At 55.3% G+C, this 20,159-nt stretch overlaps 3 protein-coding genes across 3 annotated transcripts; 2 read left to right on the forward strand and 1 right to left on the reverse strand.

The window, feature by feature from the left end:
* Positions 1-14,281: 14,281 nt before the first annotated feature.
* DL89DRAFT_297073 (uncharacterized protein) lies at positions 14,282-14,590 on the forward strand (the record flags this gene model as incomplete). Its single annotated transcript, XM_040890738.1, has 1 exon — positions 14,282-14,590. The coding sequence occupies one exon, from the start codon at positions 14,282-14,284 to the stop codon at positions 14,588-14,590; it is 309 nt and encodes a 102-aa protein (XP_040739330.1).
* A 26-nt stretch (positions 14,591-14,616) lies between these two features.
* Positions 14,617-16,179, reverse strand: DL89DRAFT_272032 (uncharacterized protein). The gene is made up of 9 exons (XM_040888967.1): positions 15,988-16,179; positions 15,715-15,855; positions 15,567-15,654; positions 15,455-15,485; positions 15,392-15,424; positions 14,912-15,223; positions 14,851-14,890; positions 14,812-14,826; positions 14,617-14,781 (listed from the first exon to the last, which is right to left on the reverse strand). Exons 1-9 carry the CDS (start codon positions 16,151-16,153, stop codon positions 14,735-14,737), a joined length of 873 nt encoding a protein of 290 aa, XP_040739331.1. The 5' UTR covers positions 16,154-16,179; the 3' UTR covers positions 14,617-14,734.
* Positions 16,180-17,286: 1,107 nt separating this feature from the next.
* Positions 17,287-20,126, forward strand: DL89DRAFT_272033 (subtilisin-like protein; the record flags this gene model as incomplete). The annotated part of the gene is made up of 10 exons (XM_040888968.1): positions 17,287-17,553; positions 17,586-17,654; positions 17,714-17,803; positions 17,833-18,007; positions 18,060-18,192; positions 18,275-18,496; positions 18,540-18,882; positions 18,914-19,459; positions 19,486-19,653; positions 19,748-20,126. Coding segments are annotated over exons 1-10 (2,224 nt in total), but the record flags the coding sequence as incomplete, so codon positions are not given.
* Positions 20,127-20,159: the final 33 nt, after the last annotated feature.

The following is a 20,159-nucleotide window of genomic DNA, read 5'->3' on the forward strand; positions in this document are numbered from 1 at the left end:
CACTTGGTGAGGTTTGTGGGCCTCGGCTGATGGAAGAATTTCAAGCCAAATGGGCTATTACTCGAGGGAAGGAATTATATTAGTTGTCGAATATAACACCTACTGCGCAGACACTTTAACGGCCAGGGCATTTCGGTCAGCAAGCGCCTGTAGCCCAGCAACATACAGTCTGGGAGTGTACAGGCTCAAGAGTGACGGTATCCGGCAGACCACAGACTCGAGCCACGCCTCCACACACGGAATGCGGCGGGGGGAATCGACTGACACTGAACACCTCTGCAAGCTAGCACTCATCACCCCGCTGTGGCCCGCAGTCACCCGAGAGCTGGCGTTCTGCAAATGCTCGAACTCGAGCTCAAGCAGCCACAGGCTGGGGAGCTGGGCCAGAATTCTCCCCACAGATGCCAGCGTGACCGACCGGGTGAATAGCGAGAGCCGCTGCAGATGTGGCCAGTTAACTAATGTGGCATCGCTGAAATCAAAACCCGATAGGTAGGCGGTGCGTGCAGATGACCGGGCCGCCAGCAGCCCTGCACACGACTCCGTATATGCAGCAACTGGCTTCCAGGCATTTCCAGAGAGAGTGATTGATAGGTGGTGGATATTATGCAGAAGGCGCACATCGATCCCTTGGAAGGTTTCTGCGTGCTCTTGTATCACGAGGTGTGTCAGGGGAGAGCATAGGAAGACCAGGTAGGGGCTGGTCGAGTGCTCGTACGCGTTTGTTACCAGAAGCCGCCGCAGCGCCGGAAATGTATGCATGTGGTGGCTTGGTAGGGAGTCCCTGGGCGGCTGGCGGCTGGTGGCAAATTTCAGAGTCAATGAGCGCAAATCAGGGAATTCCGCGTGGCCCGCGGCTGATAGGGCAAACAGGGGCCATGGAAAGCCACCGTCAATGTTGGTTATTCGGAGAGACTGCAATTGCGGGCACATAACAGTCAGTGCGCATGTGTCGCTTGTGATGAATCGTGCATCAATGTCCATGCTGGTGAGGTATTCTGATGCCACAGGTAGCCCACTGCTGGCTAGGGGTTCAACCGCACATAGTGACTTTAACTGTGGCATAAACCTCCTGTTCAAAGCGCGTAGTACTGAGCAAAGCCCACTGCTAGTATGGTGGGCATGGGCAAAGTCAATGTTCGTGAGATTCGGCAGAATCTTCGCCAAAACGCCTGCTGTCTGATCCGCACTCCTTTCACATCCATCGGAAAAACATCCTACCAGTGTGAGCGTCTCGATACTCTGCCACTTGGCAGACACAGCTTGTTCTATTGCACCCAAAATTGCTCCAGTTCCTGACTTTATGCGCAAATCCTGGGGATTGCCGGCTGTGCTTGTTGAAAAGGTGCTGGTGTTTGTTACTATTTTGTGCCGAGTCTCATGATAGCCAAGCATGCTGCATAGGCACGAGACCATGGTCCGGCTGGATGTGCCCTGCATTTCCTGGAATTCTACGATAAGGGTGCGGGTGAGGGATAAATCCAGGTGGCGTTTCCACTGGTGGCACACGAGTGCCAGTTCAAAAAGTGTGCGGTGATCAGCTATACCAAATGTAGGGTGCAGGATGCGGTCGCGCACAATATCCAGTATTTGCCCTAGTATATAGCCGCCAGCAATGCTGTTTAGGTCAGGTGTGGCACGCTCCATTAGTAGCGGTATAATACATAGAGCAGTGATGAGATTGAAGAACAAGGGAAGGAGGGCAATGGCAAGGGGATGGAGCACAGCGGGATCTAGGTCAAGACCTTGAAAAAGGCGGGATTTGCAGGCAGATATGTATTAGAATGTACAGGAGAGAATCGCCATAAGGCAGAGGGATTTCCGCTTTACGTAGCGATTCTAAAAACCTCCAAATTCTGCTTGAAAAACAGACATGAGAAAAAGGTCTAGTGCATAGAGGAGGAAAAGAAAAAGTCAAAGGGGGCTGGGCCCCTCAACACGCATTTCATACTGTAATGGTGTACTGACTCAGCCATGCATAGGGATCCAAGTGGTAGTCAAGCCACAGTGCTATTATCGTGAGTTTTAGCTGCAGAGACAGAAAAAAAGTATACAAAGTTACAGCCCCTGGCGTTCGGCCAGGTGGGCAAAGAAGTCGGGCAAGCGGGCATGGTGGCCAAATGGTACGCCTTGCTCCTCACCGTGGGGCAATTCCGCCTGGAAGCAAATGATATCTCCAGTGGCCAGCTCTGCCTGGTCGAAGGTCAAATTCACATCCAGCCTTTCAATCATCCTGGGCCTGATTTCTTCAAACACCCACAGCCTGGATTTCTTGGGTAGTTGCGCCCGGGCGCACAGAATCGGCAGCACAGTCCTAATAGGCAGCTTGGCGTTAACGTAGATGTGGCCAAGCGCAACAAGGCTCGGCATTACAGGGTCGTAGAATTTCAAGTGCACCATGGTGGTGTTTGGGGGCACCGGGTTTTTGAAGAAATACACGGGGTCGCTGAGCTGTCGCAGCTCGCAGTACAAGTACACGGAGCTGTAGGCCGACCCCTGGATTTTCATCAAGTCACGCACGGCCGAGATGTTCTGCCAGTCGACCGGAGAATCGCAGCGCAGTGTTTTGTTGACGCGGGTCGCCATGTGCCAGAACCTGACCTCGGTTGGCAATCGGCCCAATGCCGAACACGCCTGCAGTATAAAGTCGGACGATGAGGCGGTCAAGGAGAACGTCAGCTCGATCAGCGACGCCGAGGCGCCCGGGATGTTCGGGTGGCTGCAGAGATCAAACCCCGGGTATCTTACTCCTTGCTTGTTGTCGATTATGTAAATGGTCAGGGTGGGCATGTGGATGGAGCCCTGGGAGAGTATCGAGGCAGCGCGCAGGGTGCGGTGCGGGATTGGCAGAGTCAGGGGCTGGTCGGAGCCGCAGACCTGCGGGAGCATGCATGTGCGGATGTAGACAAGGGCATATGCATTGTCAAAGCGGCCTGCCTGCTGGTGGTCAAGTGCCCGCGGGTCGGTCAGCTCACTGCTGATGTCATTGGTGGTGTCCAGCACAAAGTCTGGAGACACCGGATACACAAGGTCGTCCTCGTAGCAAAGCCACCCGTCAGATATGTCTGAGCGCATCAGGCAGAAATACCGGCCGCTGAGCATATCGCCGTGGTGCAGCAGGACGCCATGCAGGGTGTACTGCCACGACATGGACTGATCGGCATCGTCGGCCATGAATTCGGCCATATCCAGCGACTCGGGGTACTGGATCCAGTTCTGGTTCTTGTCCAGCTCGCCTGTGTCCAGATCGTATTCGAAGCGGTTCAGGTGAAGGTGCAGGACAGGCGGCAATGACTCGAAGCGGCTGAACCGCACAGCGTCCTGGTAGCCAAATTCGGACGTTCGGTATTTGTTGCTGCCGTCCAGGGTCTCGGGCGCACAGTATCGCTCGATGGCCTGCTGCAGTGTCGATACATTGCTGATGTTCAGCGCCAGATCGTAAATGGGCTCGGAGCGCGAGTTCGCGTAGCTGACATTCAGGCACTCGGTGGTGGTGCGCTCAGTGCCCATAAACAGGCAGTCAATCAGGGATTCGTCGGGTGTGTCTACCATCCGACGGGCCAGGCACTCGCACAGCAAACGCATGTAATGCTGGATGGTGGATGTAGCCGGGGTTTCGTCCGACTGGTCGTGAATGGCTGCTACCAAGGCGGCAGCCGAGGGCGGTGAGTCCTGCAATGCGAGGCTGTGGAAGAGATCCTGCATGGCAGTGCCCACGGCCATCCGGGCAGCGCCGGAGTCGGCAATGCGGGCGATGGCGTGGCGGAACTGCGGAATGTGGTACAGCGACAGGACCACCGAGTTGAGGTACAGTGAGGCTGGGTCGGCTACCAGGCCAATGTGGCCGGTGTGGAGGTGCGTGGGCTCGCTGACCACCTGGTCCTCGGGCTCCGGCGACTCCCCGCTGCGATATACACGCACATAGGCGCTGATCCTTGCCCGGCCATTCTGCAATACCGGGCGACTGTACCCGGGCAGACGCACACGCAGGTCCTTTCTGGAAATAAAGCGTGTGAAGCCCCAGTCGTCTTCGGGCGCAAACACATGGGAGGTGCTGTTCACCGACATAACCGCGGGCATTTTGGAATTAGAGATGGCCAGCGCAAACGATGCATGGACCGGCGGGGCCGTGGAGGTCGGCGTATGGCAGAGGTACAGCGACACCTGGCCTGGGGCGTTGTTGCCGTGCGGATACACCAGGAGCTTCCACCGCCGGCCGCCCACGTAAAAGGTCGCGCTGGTGTTGCGCTTCAGCAGTGCTTGCCAGCTGTCGATATTCCAGTGGAATGCCCCGGTGTCGGATATGGCCCGGCCTGCAAGCAGGGGGACGCTGGTGCGGATGAACTCGGCGTCGTCGGCTATGGTTGGGTTGGTGAACTGCGGTGACTGGTTCTGAATCATGCTGATGCTGTGGTCACCGGTGATGTACTGTGGGGGCTGCGTGGCTGGGTCGGCTTCCGAGTATGGCGGCGGCGGAGAGCGATTGAATATTACGCGGTCGTCATCCATTATTATTAAAGTAGTAAAAAACCATATAGAATTGAAGAGAGAAAAAAAAAGCCAATGCGCTCCTCTCCTTGAAAGGGACGTGCGGCGAGAGGAAATACATCAGGCAGATCTTGCAGAGGGTCATGCAGGACGGCGATAAACAAGTTGCTGGTGAAAAAAAAAAGTACATCACTGTGCATACCGGGGTGTTGTTTTTCACATAGAGGGCGTCTTGGCGCATTGGCGCTGGCTCTTGGCTGTTGGTAGCAGGGATAATGTCAAGCGGCCAATGTGTAGGGTGCAAATAGCCTGGCAGGCGATCAGACCGCCGCCACCATAAGCATCGCACTGCAGCATAACAAAGTAAGTTCAAACCGATGCAAAGCAGCAAAGGCGGCTTTATATCCCCCCAGCCACTACATATTCAAAATGCGCGTGAAGACTGTACAGATAAACTGGCACGACAAGCTGCCGATATTCAGCGTGGACTTTGACCGCAACTACAAGTGTGAGGCAGGCGGCTGGCGGTTCGCGTCGGGCGGCGGCGACAACAACGTGCGGCTCTGGCGGCTCAAACCACAGCACGAGCGCGACGCCGACCCGCATTCGCCGGCAGTGGAGTTCCTTGCCAGCCTGAACCGGCACCAGCGGCCAGTGAACATTGTGCGGTTCTCGCCGGTCAGCAGCACGCTGGCATCGGCTGGCGACGACGGCGTGATCATGCTGTGGCATCAGGTCGAGGCGGCAAGGCAGAATCTGGTGGAGACCGACGGGTTCGTTGAGCCTGAGACCTGGCGGCCCGTGCGCATGCTGCGCGGGTCATTGGCGGATATCTGTGACTTGGCGTGGAGTCCGTGCGGGCGCTACATCGCCAGCGCATCGGTCGACAATACCGCGCGGATCTGGGATGCGGGCGAGGGCCGGTGCATACAGGTGCTGGCTGACCACACGCATTACGTGCAGGGCGTGGCGTGGGATCCGCTGGGCGAGTTCATAGTCACGCAGGGCAGCGACCGGTCCATGCGCGTCTACCGCTGGGTGGCCACCGGCGACGTCAAACCCGGCGCCGACGCGGTCAGTCTTGTGGCCACCCACCAGTCGATGCCTGCCGATAGCAGCGAGCCCAATGCACGTGGCCACCGCCTGTTCCACGACGACAACCTGGCGTCGTTCTTCCGCCGCCCGGCCTTCTCCCCCGACGGCCGCCTGGTGGCGACTGCTGCAGGCGTGCAGAAGCACCGCCGCAACTGCTGCTACCTGTGGGCCCGCGACCGCCTCCACGCCCCGCCCTGTGTTGCCCTGGCTGGCCACACAAAGCCCGTGGTGGCCACGCGCTGGGCGCCCTGTGCCTTCCAGGCCGAGAGCGCTGGGTGGCTGGCAAATAATGGCCAGCGCATGATGCTGGCTGTGGCCAGCCAGGGCGCTGTCGCCATCTACGATACGTCAAGGTGTGCGGCCCTGGCGCTGATGGGCGGCCTGCACTACGCCATGATCACAGATCTAGCATGGACCGGCGATGGCTCGCATCTGCTGATCTCCTCTATCGATGGCTTTGCCTCTGTTGTTGCAATCGACCAGCCGTCGCCACCCGTGCCGGTCCAGTCGCATTACCGTGAGAACACCCTGCCAGCACAGCCTGTTCAGCCGGTCGTGCAGCCGCTGGTTCGCAGCAAGGAGAAGAAGCGCGTTGCCCCGACCCTGGTCAGCACGCTGTGACCGCCCGGTGCAGACGCGCTTAGCGCCAAAGTGCAACCCGCATCTGTTGCCCGCCCGGCTTGCTTGTGCATTGCTGTGCTGAGCCCGGCCAGCAGAATCTCCCACCCCACCAACAATAGGCTGCTACGCCACCCAGCCGCGACAAAGCAAGGCGGATGCGGGGCCCGCCCAGCAGCATGCAATCTCCGGCATGTCGTCGGCAAAAGCCGTGCAGGCATGAAGCGAAAAATAAATGCATGGTGCTGTGCTCCCAAAAACTGATGCCCTGCGAGAAACCATGACGGCATTTTAGCCGGGCTACAGGCGCGGTTGGGGCCGGCCCAGCGAGCCGAGCATGACTTTGGCGGTGTACGAGAAAAAAAGAAGCGCAAATGCGTGTAAATCAGCAGTGCGTTTTTTGGCCCCCACTGGGGCGATTGACCCACTTATGCAGAAAACAAGGCTTGCAAGCACCTGAACTCCGAACCCACATTTCCCTGTTGTTCACTGCTGCCTCCTCCTTCTTCTCGTTGGCTCAGTGAGGCAGGTCATTTTTGTGAACAGCATCGCCGCTCGTTTTTTCCTGTGTGCCTGTTTTTCCATTTGCAGGTTTTTCTCTTACAACTGGTTGAACACGATTACTTTTGTTCCTCCCTCTTTTTTGTTCTTTTCGTTTTTTTTTTTGAACCACTTTTTCTTTATTACTGTCTTTTACACACCCCACCACATTCCTGCTGTGGAGAGATATCCCCCAAGTTTGTGGATTATATGCCAGCCATTCTTGTCTAGCTCCGTTTTTGCATCTATCGCCAGTCCCGCCTTATTTTCCCTCTATCCCACACTTCCCTATGGGCGATTCCTGTGAGCCAGCTGGCCCATCCACTGCCGACAGACAGAATGGCTTGGGCGGCTCACACCGCTCACAGCCGCCACAGCCACCGTTGATAAAACGGAAACAAAACAAGCGAGCTGCCCGCCACTTTGTTGAGGAGCCACTCTACATGAACTCACAGCATTTCCAACTGGTAGGTTTGTTAGAGAAAAACCGAGATGATTTTTCTCCTGGGTGAGCTGTTGATTCTGGTCTACTTTTCACCTCCAGTGTGCAACAATATGTCCAGTCATATCTGAACAACACTGTTCCATAGCAGGGGACCCCGCACATCACCCAATCTTGTTCTATTTTGCCTTGCGTAACTGCTCGCTTTTTTCTGTTCTATTTTGGTCCTTTTCTGTGGCCTATTCGTGCCCCTCCTTCTCCTCCCTATTTGACGCCCTAGGGTGAGATAGTGTAGTTGCGCACCACCTTGCAAATCCCCCTTTCCATACATCCTTTTCGCTCCCATGTCTGCACCTTTGCTTTCTTTTGCATTGCCATGATAATGCCACTTTTGCGGCGACCAGGAGGTGGTGTTACGAAACAAGCGTCTTTTTTGCGTTGTCGATCCCTTGCTGCTACCTCTCCCCCTTCTGCTTTCCATGCTGCTATCAATCGGCGGTATATTGCACTCACACATGCTATTCACGAATCGCCCAAAGAAGGGACTCCCCAAACATATTGCCTTCATCATGCACGATAATAGTGGGAAGGGGGCAGTGGAGGGTGGAATGGCTTGTCTTCAGATGGGCAGACATGCTAATCCCTGAGAACAATGTGATGCATCTCCAATGTAGTTGCAGGACAGCACAAGCGAGCTCCTGCGCGGTCTTTCCAATATGTCTCGATACGCGGACGACGACCCCCTGTACTTTGAGCAGTTGCTGGGAGCTGCAGTGAACATGAAGCACGCGTTTGACCTGGGCCGAATGGACGTAATCAACGGGACAATCAAGCCGCGCAACACGTCGCTCTGCCACGAATGCATCACAACCGTATCGTCCGTGTGGCGATCGGGGCCGGCGGGCCCGCGCACGCTCTGCAATGCCTGCGGCCTGCGCTACTACAAGCAGAACCAGCGCCGGGCGCTGGAGGCGAAGCGCCGCGAGCTGAAGGACCTTGATGCGGCGTCGTCTTTGGCGGCGCTGGGCAGTCTGGATGTGGCGGTGGTGAAGAAGCTTTTGATGACCGAGTGCGGCGGGCTGGCAGCGAAGGCCGAGCGCTCAGTGAAGCGCAAGAGCTCCGGGGCGCTGGAGGACGGGGAGCGGGCGGCTGGACGCAGGCGCCAAGGCAGCCTGCAGGCAGTGGAGGACGGGCAGCGAGGGGAGCGGCAGGTCACGCTGCCGAGCATTGCCAATCTGTGCGCGCCTGCGTTCGGCACGCTGGTGCCGCAGTCCCAGCCCTCGCAGCCCGGCGACATGCGCTTGCCGCCCATGTCGTCGTCTTTGCGCAACATCCTCGACGTGCCGGTCTCGTCGACCAGATATATGCCGCACCACGGCAGCCAATAAACCCCAGGGGGACAGGAGATATTGTAGACATGAATCCCCTATCTACGCTAATATTGCAACCGAGCTAATCCCGCCAGCCGTTCAAAAATAGTTCTTTATTCTTTTCTTTAACTGGGCAGTGCACCTGTATGTCTTTTGCACACCCCCTTGCCCTCCTTTTTATTCTTGGTTTTGTCGGTATTTTTGTGTACTTTTACAAAATTCCCCTCTCATCTTGATGGTACTGTTGCCTTTCTTCAAAAATATCCACTGTCAAGGCCAAGCCGTTCCTGCATTCCACAACATTGCAATAGCGCGTCACCCTACACCATTCATGCAGAACGCGAATACGCAATAATCTGCATGCCCTCCCCATCTATGCCCATACCACGTTTTTCTGGATATGTGGTGTCCCTCCCCAAAAGATCGTTTTTTGACTCGGGTGACATAACCATGCACAGCAATAAAACAGTTTAGGGAGGCGGATGATAATATACTTTGTTGTGAAAAAAGCGGTTTCCTATTTCGTGAATAGCACTTGCCTCCTTTTTTCTTTTTATTCGAATGCTTCCAGGAATGTCGAGTTTGGGCAAGGCTAGCGCCAGGGACCGGGTCAGCAAGTCTGGCGACTTCATTATTCGCAAGCTAGCGCAAAAGCGCGCCATCCCCAGCCGCCAGCCGCTGATCGTGGGCATCAACGGGCCGCAAGGCTCAGGCAAAACCACTCTGGTGCGCGGGCTGGTGGCCTACCTGCAAGCGCGCAAAATCACGACAGTCGGATTCTCGCTCGACGACCTCTACCTGCCATACAAGCAGCAGGAGCAGCTGGCCTTGCAGCACCGCGACAACCCGCTGCTTAGGTTCCGCGGCCAGGCAGGCACGCATGACCACATGCTGGGGCATCAGACGCTCGAGGGGCTTCTGCGCGGGCAAGATACGCCGATTCCGCAGTATGACAAGAGCCTGAATGGCGGGTACGGCGACCAGGTGGATCGGAGGCAGTGGGCAGTGGCGAAGCCCGTCGATGTCGTGCTGTTCGAGGGGTGGAATCTGGGGTTCCGCATGCTGGACAGGATGGAGTTTGCAAGGTTCCTTGGCAATGTGCGCGACTCGGACAGTCCGCTGTTCAAGCACTCGCGCAGCTTCACCGACGCCAACCTGGCTGAGATTAACGGGAATCTGGAGGCCTACGAGACGTCTTTGTATACGCTGATTGATGCATGGGTGTATATGCGCGTGTCCAATGTCGATGTTGTATATCGGTGGCGCAAGCAGCAGGAGGACGAGCTGGCGGCCTCCGGCAGGAGTTCGCTTTCGGACACGCAGCTGGAGGACTTTATCTCGAGGTTCATGCCCGGATACGAGATGGCGCTAGACAAGCTCGATAGGCACGGGTTCGTGTCGTCCGGGCTGCTTGGTGCGCCAAATACCTTGAGGATGCATCTGGACATCGACCGCAACGTTGTCGCCTTTGACCACAAGCTGTAAACCGGCTCGCTCCGTTTCTTTCGCAGCCTGGGATAGTTGTTCTTTTTTAGACTTTGTTTTGGAATCGCCCCTCCGGGATCACTCGGACTATCCGGTGGCACCGAGGATTCGCAATGTTGCTGCCTCGCTCTATTCACACGCATTCGCACATTCCGATTATTGTGCTACCCAGGTTTGATACTGCATCCCTACCTTTCTTGCTGAGAAACAGCAGAAAGCAATATGGCGATTGCGAGCAAGATCTGCCTGCGCATCCGCTCATTGGTGTTGAGCGGGAATGCAAACAGCCTCGCGGATGGCTACATGTACATTGAAGGCCGATTTTAGGAACTATGCTGAAGCACGCTTCTAGGGCTTCGAGTATTCGCTCTGAGGACTTGCTTCTTGGCATATGCACGGGCAGAGCGGATGCCGACAGCATGTGCAATGAGCAGCAACAGCAGCAAAACAAAAACAATCTGCCAAAGCGACGAAAAAATGGCTTCTTGGTCGGCTGAGGTGGGACGGATGCTCCAGGCATCTGGGACAATGAGGAGAGCCTGTGGTGTTCACCAAGCGGCAGCCTACAGATGAGCTGTCCGACGGGCTTGTCGCAGGAGCCGCTGGCCGGGAAAAGTTCTGGCCGCCAGTTCAAGTGCCCATAAAATGGATGATTTTCAAATCAAGTAGTAGCGTGAGATTACGTTGTCTCGACTTTGCCACCAGTTTGCCAGCTTTAATTCATTGCTTGATTCTATACACCCACACTACCCAGCAGCATGTCGTCTGTAGACGCCAAGACCAACAACCGACCAGCACAGACCAGCAACAACAAGCGGCGGAAGAAGAAGTCGCGCAGGGAAAAGATTGCTGAGGCCGAGGCGCGCAGCCAGCGCCTGGCCGCACTGTACACAGCGACAGAACAGAAGGTGCCGAGCAATGTCCAAATCGAGTATATTGCCACTGACGAGCCTACGCTCGACAAGCCCGAGCTGGCTGCCTTTGCGGAGGTATTCGAGCATTTCAACGCCAATGCCGCAAAATCCTTTGGTGCTCAAATAGACGAGGAAGAAGAGACGCCCAGCGAGAAGGCAGTGTCGGTACAAAAGCACGACAGCATCGAAGAGACCATAGCTGGCGACGAAACCAGTGAGAGCGAGGCCGAAGAAGACGCTGCAGATCGAAAGGAGTCGCGGCGACAGCGCAAGCGCAATCGCATGTCGGTGGCCGAGCTCAAGCAGGCGGCGGCGCGGCCTGAGGTTGTTGAATGGACAGACATCAGTGCGCGCGACCCGCATCTGCTGGTGGCATTAAAGGCGCTGCGCAACACGGTTCCCGTGCCCGTGCACTGGGCGCAGAAGAAAAAGTATCTGCAGTACAAGCGCGGCATGGAGAAGCCGCCGTTCGAGCTGCCAGACTTCATCAAGGCCACAGGGATCATGGAGATGCGCGATGCCGCCAAGGAAAAGGAGGACGAGAAAACGGCGGGCGCCAGGGCGCGCGAGCGGATTCAGCCGAAAATGCACAAGCTGACACTGGATTACCAGCGTCTCCACGACGCTTTTTTCAGGTTCCAGACGCCACCCAAGAACATGACTGGGCATGGCGACTTGTTTTACGAAGGGAAGGAGTCAGACACCTCGTATAGTTTTACGCCTGGGACGCTGTCAGATGGGCTGAGGCAGGCACTTAATGTGCCGCCGCTGGCACCACCGCCATGGCTGATCAATATGCAGAGGTTTGGTCCGCCGCCGTCCTACCCGAACCTGGTAATCCCTGGTCTCAATGCGCCAATTCCACAGGGTGCCCAGTGGGGCTACCACCCAGGCGGCTGGGGCAGGCCGCCTGTAGACGAGTTTGGCCGGCCGCTATACGGTGACGTGTTTGCCGCTGCTACGGGGGAGCCCGCTGTTCCGGTGCCGATGAAAACTGGCCCCAAGAAGCATTGGGGCGATCTGGAGGCTGGGTCGTCAGATGAAGAAGACAGCGAGAGCGAGGAGGATGAGGAGGATGAGGAGGCAGCCAGCGACGCCGCGGGCCAAGACGAAGAGGTGCCAGAAGAGGCTGCTAAACCGGAGCCAGTCGCCAGCACTTTGCCGTCTGGTCTCGAGACGCCCAGCGTTGTGCACACTCGCAGACCTGCACCAACTTCAACTAGCGATGCTGATCGCGATCTCTACACGGTGCTGAACGAACAGGCGGCGCAGCAGATGGGCGGACTGATGGGCTCGCAGTACACGTATGATGTAGGGGCAGCCTTTGACCCATCGAAGAAGGCAGCCAAGTCTGGCAGTGGACGTGCTGCGAAGCCCATGGACCGAGGTGTCGATGTCAGCCTGGACGCAGAGGAACTCGATACCCTCGATCAGCAGAAGCTGCTGGCCAAGTATGAGGCTGCTGGTAGTAGCACTGCTGGCCGAGGCGCCAGTGGCAACAGCAGACATGAGGATCTGCCAGATGCAGCGTCTGGCCATGCCAAAACTCAGACGCGCAAACGCAAGACGGCTGATGATGGCGGCAGTGCTTCAAAGCGCCGCAATAAAGAGTTCAAGTTCTGAAATCCACTGGTTCAATATAACTCACGCCCACGTTGGTAGTCGGTTACCAGCGACGGCAATACGCCAATGCTGCCAGGTAGCGTATTCCGTGTATGGTTTATTTAAGCTTTTGCTTGTGGAGGGGCTACAACTCATCTAGGTCGTCCATGAGCTCGGCAAGCTCGCGCTCCTCATCCTCCGTGAGCATTGTCTCTGCCGCCTTGTTTGGCTGCTGCCTTAGCGCGGCTAGCTCAGGCGGCACATAGCTCATGCCGCCCTTGAAATCAATCACTTCCTTGATATCCCACACCCGCAAGGTCTCGTCCAGACTTGACGAGTAGAACAGACGGCCCTGCTGCCGCAAGCACACGACATCGTCGCTGTGTGCGTGGATCTCACGAATGAGCTCCGGTGCTCCGGCGCTCACACGCCACACGGAAATGTCGCCGCCACGCGTGCCAGTGATAACCACACCGGCCTGCATAACTGGCAACACCGATGTGACAAATGCCTTGTGCTGCATGGTTATATCGGGCTTCCGTGTGTCCATATCCCACCCGACCGCAGTCTTGTCCGCCGATGCCGTCCACAGCATGTTTCGGAAACCTTGATGTCAAAAACGTTGGTTTTGTGATGACCACGCTCGATCTCCCAGATCTCGTTGTCAACTTTGGCTGCCTGGCCTGTGCTGGCATCCCAGGCGCGGATCGATGCGTCTGAGCCCGTCGAATACAAGACAGATCCTGTGCTATCGAGGGAAATTGCATAGATCTGGCCAGTGTGGTCGCCCTTGATCGTCTTAAGCGGACTGATCTCGACCGGACTCTCAGCAGCCGCATCGGTGAACAGGGTCTCAGGTAGCTTCCATATCATAACAGATTTGTCTGCCGATCCGGTGTACACCATAGGCAGTGTTGGGTGTGCAGCCATGCATTTGACAAAGTCAGCATGGCCAGCAAGCACTGCCACGACACGGGTTGGCTGGTCCACGCACCACACTTTAACGGTCTTATCCCACGACGCCGACAGCGCAATGCGCGAGCCGTCGACAGTGTATTTTTCGCTGAGTAGTGCCACTGCAGTCACCGGGCCTGTGTGCTTGACCTGCTGTTGTTTCTGGCATTCCTTGGTCGTCAAGTTGGCTACAGCTGCTTTGTGACTGGCCAACGCAAGCACAGCAGTCTGATCGGCAATAGCAAAGCTGAGAATCCGTCCTGGTGCCTTGATAGGGTTGCCGAGCTTCTGCCGAACAGGGTCGCGCTCCTTTGCCTCTTTGGCCTGGATCGCGTCTATTTGCTCGTCCGACAGGAACAAATTCCTATGGTCGGCTGTGGTGTTGGCGCCGGGGAAACCCATCTGGAAATTAGTGTTGTGGTTTTTTAGAAAATGTGTTGGCAGTGGAGAGAGCGAGGAATCATTCATAAGCACTCCAAGCTGCCCAGCGCAAATATCAACAACCGTATTCTGAGATCAGCCGTCGGATTTGGGATCACAGGAGATCTAGTGCATTTTTCTTTAGAACATCTTTTGTAAATGACGTCTATGCTGGCCACCCATGCGCGCTGTCTACTGCCAGCTGTTGCCCCTCTCATCGGAATCCACAGTAATAACAAATAAGGCAGCTATGTCGCATATACCTACATCCGTGCACAGATCCTGCATGTCTTTGATACCAAATTCTGCACCTTGCCTACATTCTGCATAACAGCATCCACAGTCTTTTCAAAATGTCTTTCGGAGGTGGGTTCCCCGGCCTAGGCGGCCAAGGTGGCCAAGGTGGCCAAGGCGGCCAAGGCGGCCAGACCAACAACACACTCCCGTCAATCCCGAACATCATCTCGGGCCTGATGGGGAACAGCACCGTTACGCCATTCGTGGACTTTGTCGAATGTATCGTCGAGCATGTCAGAGAAGCGCGCGAGGAAGGGGCAAATATTCCAGATCGAGCGGTCATGCTGATCATCATTCTGACACGCCTTGCAACCCAGATCCCAGGCGTCAGCCAAATGCTTCAACAGTTCATGGGCAATGGTTGAGGCAGCCTGGTATGTGGGTCGGATATCCACTACTCAGCGGCTCTCGACATTACTCTTCCACAAAACTCGTAAGATAGAAACACATCTGCTGAATAAACTATATTTAGATATGCAGGGCGTTTGCATCCATATACAGGGATGCTGTTACAGAGCGCTGCGCTGACCGATTCTGCGGATGGCCATGATCTGTTCTGCCCATGCGTATGCACCGACCTCAGTACCCATGCGATCCTCGGCTTCCTCCAGGGAGCATGTATCACGCAACTGAATGAGCCGCTTGATTGCGTGCGGCAAGAGCACCTCATGGTTAAATCCCACTACAAGGTTGCCAGATTGCACCGTGGTTGCGGGACGGCGTGCTTGCTTCGCTGACTCTGGTATTTTTGTAGGCATCATCTCAGCCAGATCGCCGAGTGCTGCCTTTGGAGGTGTTTTGAACCATTTGCCCAGCAGTCGGCCGATAAAGTCAAATTCGAGGCCATTCAAATGCCCCCTGCGTACACGCGACATAAGCTGTCTCTTTTTTACTCTGTCCCCTCCAAAGAAGATACCCAGACGGTCCTCGGTCTTAGAAAGCTCAGCAACATTGTCCATAGGGCAACTATGCAAGTCGTCCAGGAAGCCCCTGACCTTCTCCAGATCGCTGACAAGGTATCGAAAGTCTTTAGGTCATCCTCAAACTCCTGGTCAATGTCTGCACTCTCCAGCTCTGCTTTACATCCACTTGGCTCAGCCTCTGCAGGTATGTCCCCTATAAGCTGAAGCGCGCCTAGATCGCACGTATAGAATCCTGATTCATACTGTGTAAAGATGCGCCTGCGGTCCACTGTGCCACTGTAGCCATCAAAAAACTCCACTCTAAACCGATGCTCGCCTACTCGCGATGTGATGCGTGCTGGATAATACTTACGCAGGTAGTACGCCATCACAAGCTCACCCGGTATCTGCAGTGACTGGAGAGCATCGTCATCAGTACCAGCAGGTTTCTGTATACACGGTACATCTGACTTTGCCTTGCCTAACGATACACGCTTGCGCTTGCGGCCTTTTTTGTGCTTGTTCGCCTTATTGAGCTCAGCAGAGTGGGGGGTTGAAGCATGGGCATTCTGCTGCTGCCTGCTTACGGACTGGCGTTTTCAGCAGCGAGAGGGCGTCCGGGAACTCGCTGTCGCTGGCAGAATCGAGGCTCAGCGTATCATCGGTTAATGACCCGGCAGTCCGCTTCGCTGATAGTGGTGCGCTTGTCGTTGTTGTTGCACTCTGCGCTTTCCGCAGTAACCTAGAATAAGATTAGCAAATAAGCGAGGTACGGGCTTGACTCAAGTGAATTCCGCTAGTGGCTGTGCACTGCGTAAAACGCGTAGGCGTTTGAGTGCAGACTTTGCTGATGCGTGTACCTCTTGGGGTAGTCATAGGGTTCTGCTCTATGTGCAGGGCTGCTGGCGCTTCTGTGGCAGATAGTAGCTTCTTGTCCATGCTGTCGCCTCCTGGCCCTGAATTGGCATGGTCCGGCGCTGGTTTATTGTCAGTGGATGTGGAATTGTCATCGTGAACAGCAGCCATTGCGAATGCAAGAAAAAGGCACCAACATAAAGCAAAGCGTCCCGTTCTCGCACCTCAGTGACGTATCTGCTTCTGGCTCACCACTGATTTTTATCATGCAAAATGACAAGGACAACTAATTGGCTGAGTGGCTGATCATCGATTACAGGACCAAGCAGGCTCTGTGCCTGCTGTGCATAGGAAGGCCATTCAGGCGTGCCAAACGATGGCAAAGCATAGAAGATCGATCAAGAATGTTGCAGTGGGAGAGGCTGGTGGGCGCCTGCTAGTGGTGGAGAGGGACCATGCCGTAGCGGTCTTGGGTGGACATCACGGATCGTCGGATCCACAGTGTCCCCACGATTCCCTGCCGTCCTACCCCCATCTTGATAGAAGCCTGCTGGCATATCACATGCTTGCGACAGGTTCAAATGGTCCTGGTCTGCTCCTTTTGCAGGGGATAGGCATGGCCACCTACGTTTCAGCAAGCGGGTTTCCCACGAACTGTTGTGCCGGAACATCCGCTGCTGCAGTTTGTAGACCATTTGCTTATGCGCACTCCGTGTCTGGGAGCGCAGCGATGAAGGAGAAGCAGGCTTGGTCTACAAGAATCTTACCTTGCTAGATGCAGTCTTGAGGCTAAATGAGCCTTTTTCTCCTAGCAAATCTGAGCACATGGAGGTGGATGGCCAGGTTTCGTCGTAGACTTTGCAGTGGTCCTTGGGTTCGCTGATCATACATGCCACGAAGAAAATGGGGGATATGAGAGACAAGCAGGGGATCTACAGTGTTTATATGATGGCTCTGGACGGAGGCTGTAACATGTGGATCATTTGCTGGTTTTAGGGAGTTTGTGAAATTTGTTCATGTATGAAAGGGCAACAAAAAAGGTGTTGGGAGTTGCACTCGGAAGAATTTGCGTAGCTGAGGGGGCATGGCTCTTCAAATTCCCGGCTCACATGGGTGATGGCATTGAGACATCCTATTCGAAGACGACACTTGATTTATTGTTCTCTATTCCCGACTAGCCGGCCAGTCTGAGCTATGAGGCTGTGCGGCACAAGCACACAATTGCGAACTGCATGTGGAGGGTGGTCCTGGTATAAAGCAGCTATTGTTTGCAACCATTTCTTCTTTTACCTAACTTCCTACCACCGCCTCCTCGTACCACCGCCTCCTTCTACTCCCACGACCTCCTAGCGCACACCCAGCCTCTATCTCTTTCGGCTTGCCCTTTTCTCTCCTATACCTTGAACCCTCCCACTAGTATCCACCCGGTTTTGATATAGCTCGTCCCTTTCCCCAACTTCGACTTTCCACTCATGAAATTTACCTCAAGCATTCTCTTGCTGACATTTGTCTGTTTGAGCCAGCCGTCCGCGCATGCCGCGGGCGTAGATATCCAGGCTGCTATCCAGAAGGTAATGCAGTATCCGATGGCGTAAATGTTAAGGCAGGCTCCTATATTGTCGAGCTCGATGGCACTCCCGGCAACACCAACATCCAGGCAATCACCAACAGTGTCGCTTCCAGCTTTACCTCAACTTTGCGCCCTCGGCCCCCAAATTCACCATTGGAAAGCACTTCACAGAGCTATTCAATGGCTTTACTTTGCATGCCAACAAGGACTTTGATCCGATCCAGATTGCCTCAATCCCAGGAGTCAAGCGTGTATGGCCGAACCGTATTCGCAACTGCAGTATCAGGCATCGCCAACAAACATCACATATCCGTACCTGCACCATGCTACTGGTGTTGATGCTGTTGTGCAGAACCTCGGGTTCACTGGAAAGGGCGTCAAGATCGGTGTTGTTGACAGCGGCGTCGATTTCAACCATCCCGAACTCGGCAACTGCTGGAAGACCTTGGCTGCATGTGGCAGTTCGGTGCTGATCTTGTTGGAGATGACTTAACCCGAACGACCCAGTCCCTGTTGTCAAGCCTGGGCCACACCCAATGGATTGCATGGGCCACGGAACTCACGTTGCTGGCATCATCGCTGGCCAAGGACCTCAAGTGATTGGTGTTGCTCAAGATGCCACCATGGGCATGTATCGCGTGTTTGGCTGTCCCAAGAATGGCACCGAGCCGACCACATCGGACGAATTCATCATTGCCGGATTGAGGCTGCTTACAAGGAAGGCGCGACATTATCTCGCTGTCGCTGGGCGGCGGTGGCTGGCCCGAGGACCCAACATCAGTTGCCTGCTCAAACATGGTCAAGAAGGGTATCATCGTCGTTGTGGCCAATGGCAATGACGGCGACGCTGGTCTGTTCACTGCTGGATCTCCGGGGCTCGGTCATGGCGTAATCAGCGTTGGATCAGTCGACAATTGGAACATAACGGGAATGCCATTGATGTGGTATCAGGTGCTGGCACCAAGAAGTTGCTGGCATCGACGCCAGCAAACGGGATTTTCCGTTTGTCTTTGAAAACAATGTGCCACTGGTCACCGTCGTCGACTCTGCAAACAGCAAGCTGGGCTGCGCCACGATCAGCCAGGACCTGAAGGGCAAGGTTGCGCTTATCCAGCGTGGCAATTGCACGTTCAACGAGAAAGCAGCAAATGCCCAGGCTGCTGGGGCAGCTGGAGTAATCGTCTACAACAACGCACCTGGTATGATGAGTCCATCGGTTACGGACCCCAGCGTTACTATTCCGGTTGTTATCATTACTCAAGAAGACGGCGCGTATGCTGTCAGTGCCTTGGCCAGCGGGAATGTTACTGTTAAGGCGCCCAAGAGCAACGTTGCACAGTACCTGCTACGACCGCGGCGAGATGTCAGATTTCAGCTCGTATGGTCCGTCACCGGAGCTGGATATCGCACCTATTGTTTCCGCTCCTGGCGGCAACATCTATTCGACATATCCGCTGAAACTTGGCGGCTACATATCAATGTCTGGAACCTCGATGGCCACACCGTACATCTCGGGTACCGCTGCTCTGTTCAAGCAAGCACATCCGAAATACAGTGTCGACCAACTACGCCAGGCCCTTTCTACTACTGCCAAGCCTCGCAGCGACAAGACCACTGGCAAGAACATCCACCCGTACTGGAGCGGCAGCGGCCTGGTCAACATCTTTGACGCTATCAATTCGCGTGTTGAGTTTTCGCCGTCAGCGCTTGCGCTCAACAACACCATGAGTGGGCCGCTCAGCTCTGTGTTTGGCTCAATGATGGGGTACTTCCCTCGCTGGTCTGTACGCAGAGTGTCGATCAAGAATACCGACCCGCACAAGGCGGCCCGCATCTCCTTCAGCAACTCTGTTGCAGACTCACTCACACCATGGGCGGCTGATGGTACATTCAACCCGAAACCTCGTGTTTGGCCTGCAGCACAACGGCTCAGACTGGCTGGAGCACTATGCCCCAGGCATATGCACCTGAACTTCACAGTAACAACCTGGTTGGTCCTGGCCAGACACGCAATATTGCTGTTGTAATCACTGCCCCGTATGGCCTGAAGGACTCTGAGCGCTGGTTCTACGGTGGATTCCTGAACTTCACCATGTCCTGGGTGACAAGTCCAATGGTGCCTCTTCATTTGTTATTCCATATGCTGGGTTTAATGGCAACTATCGCCAGCTTGATGTCTTGCTGACCCATCCGAGGGATTCCCACTGCTAGCCGATGCAAGCGGCAATGTAACCACAGCACCTGTCACTGAAAAGACCCCGCAGGTTTTCAACTTCCGTCTTGAGCTTCCATCACGCCTTGTCTCAATCACGCTGCAAGATTCAAAGAAGAAGACGATGGGGTATCTTCCAGGCGGCTACCTTGAGTACGTCTCGCGCAACCTGCAGACCCCAGAAACCTTCATGTACTCGGCTGTGGTCAACGGCACAGTATTCAAGGATACGCTGATGACACAGCGGGTGAAGGTCCCTGCTGGCCAGTACCAGATCAACCTGAATGCACTTCGTCCGCTCGGAAACCCCAAGAACCCCAAGGACTACCAGGCTTGGACATTCACCTGCGATCTCCATTTGCGTAAGCTGTATTTTACATGGCAATAAACAAGCA

This window comes from Linderina pennispora, assembly GCF_002104995.1.
Source record: "Linderina pennispora strain ATCC 12442 chromosome Unknown DL89scaffold_73, whole genome shotgun sequence".
Taxonomy (NCBI): Eukaryota; Fungi; Kickxellomycota; class Kickxellomycetes; order Kickxellales; family Kickxellaceae; genus Linderina; species Linderina pennispora.

Excerpts from the sequence above, each read along its gene's own strand:
- DL89DRAFT_272032 (XM_040888967.1), bottom strand. The coding sequence starts at position 16,153 with ATGGCTGCTGTTCACGATGACAATTCCACATCCACTGACAATAAACCA. Across the intron at positions 15,486-15,566 it reads GTGTATACAGAAACCTGCTG|CACGCATCACATCGCGAGTA; the intron begins GTACTGATGACG and ends AGTATTATCCAG. Across the intron at positions 15,224-15,391 it reads CGCAGGCGCATCTTTACACA|AAGGTCAGGGGCTTCCTGGA; the intron begins GTATGAATCAGG and ends AGCGATCTGGAG.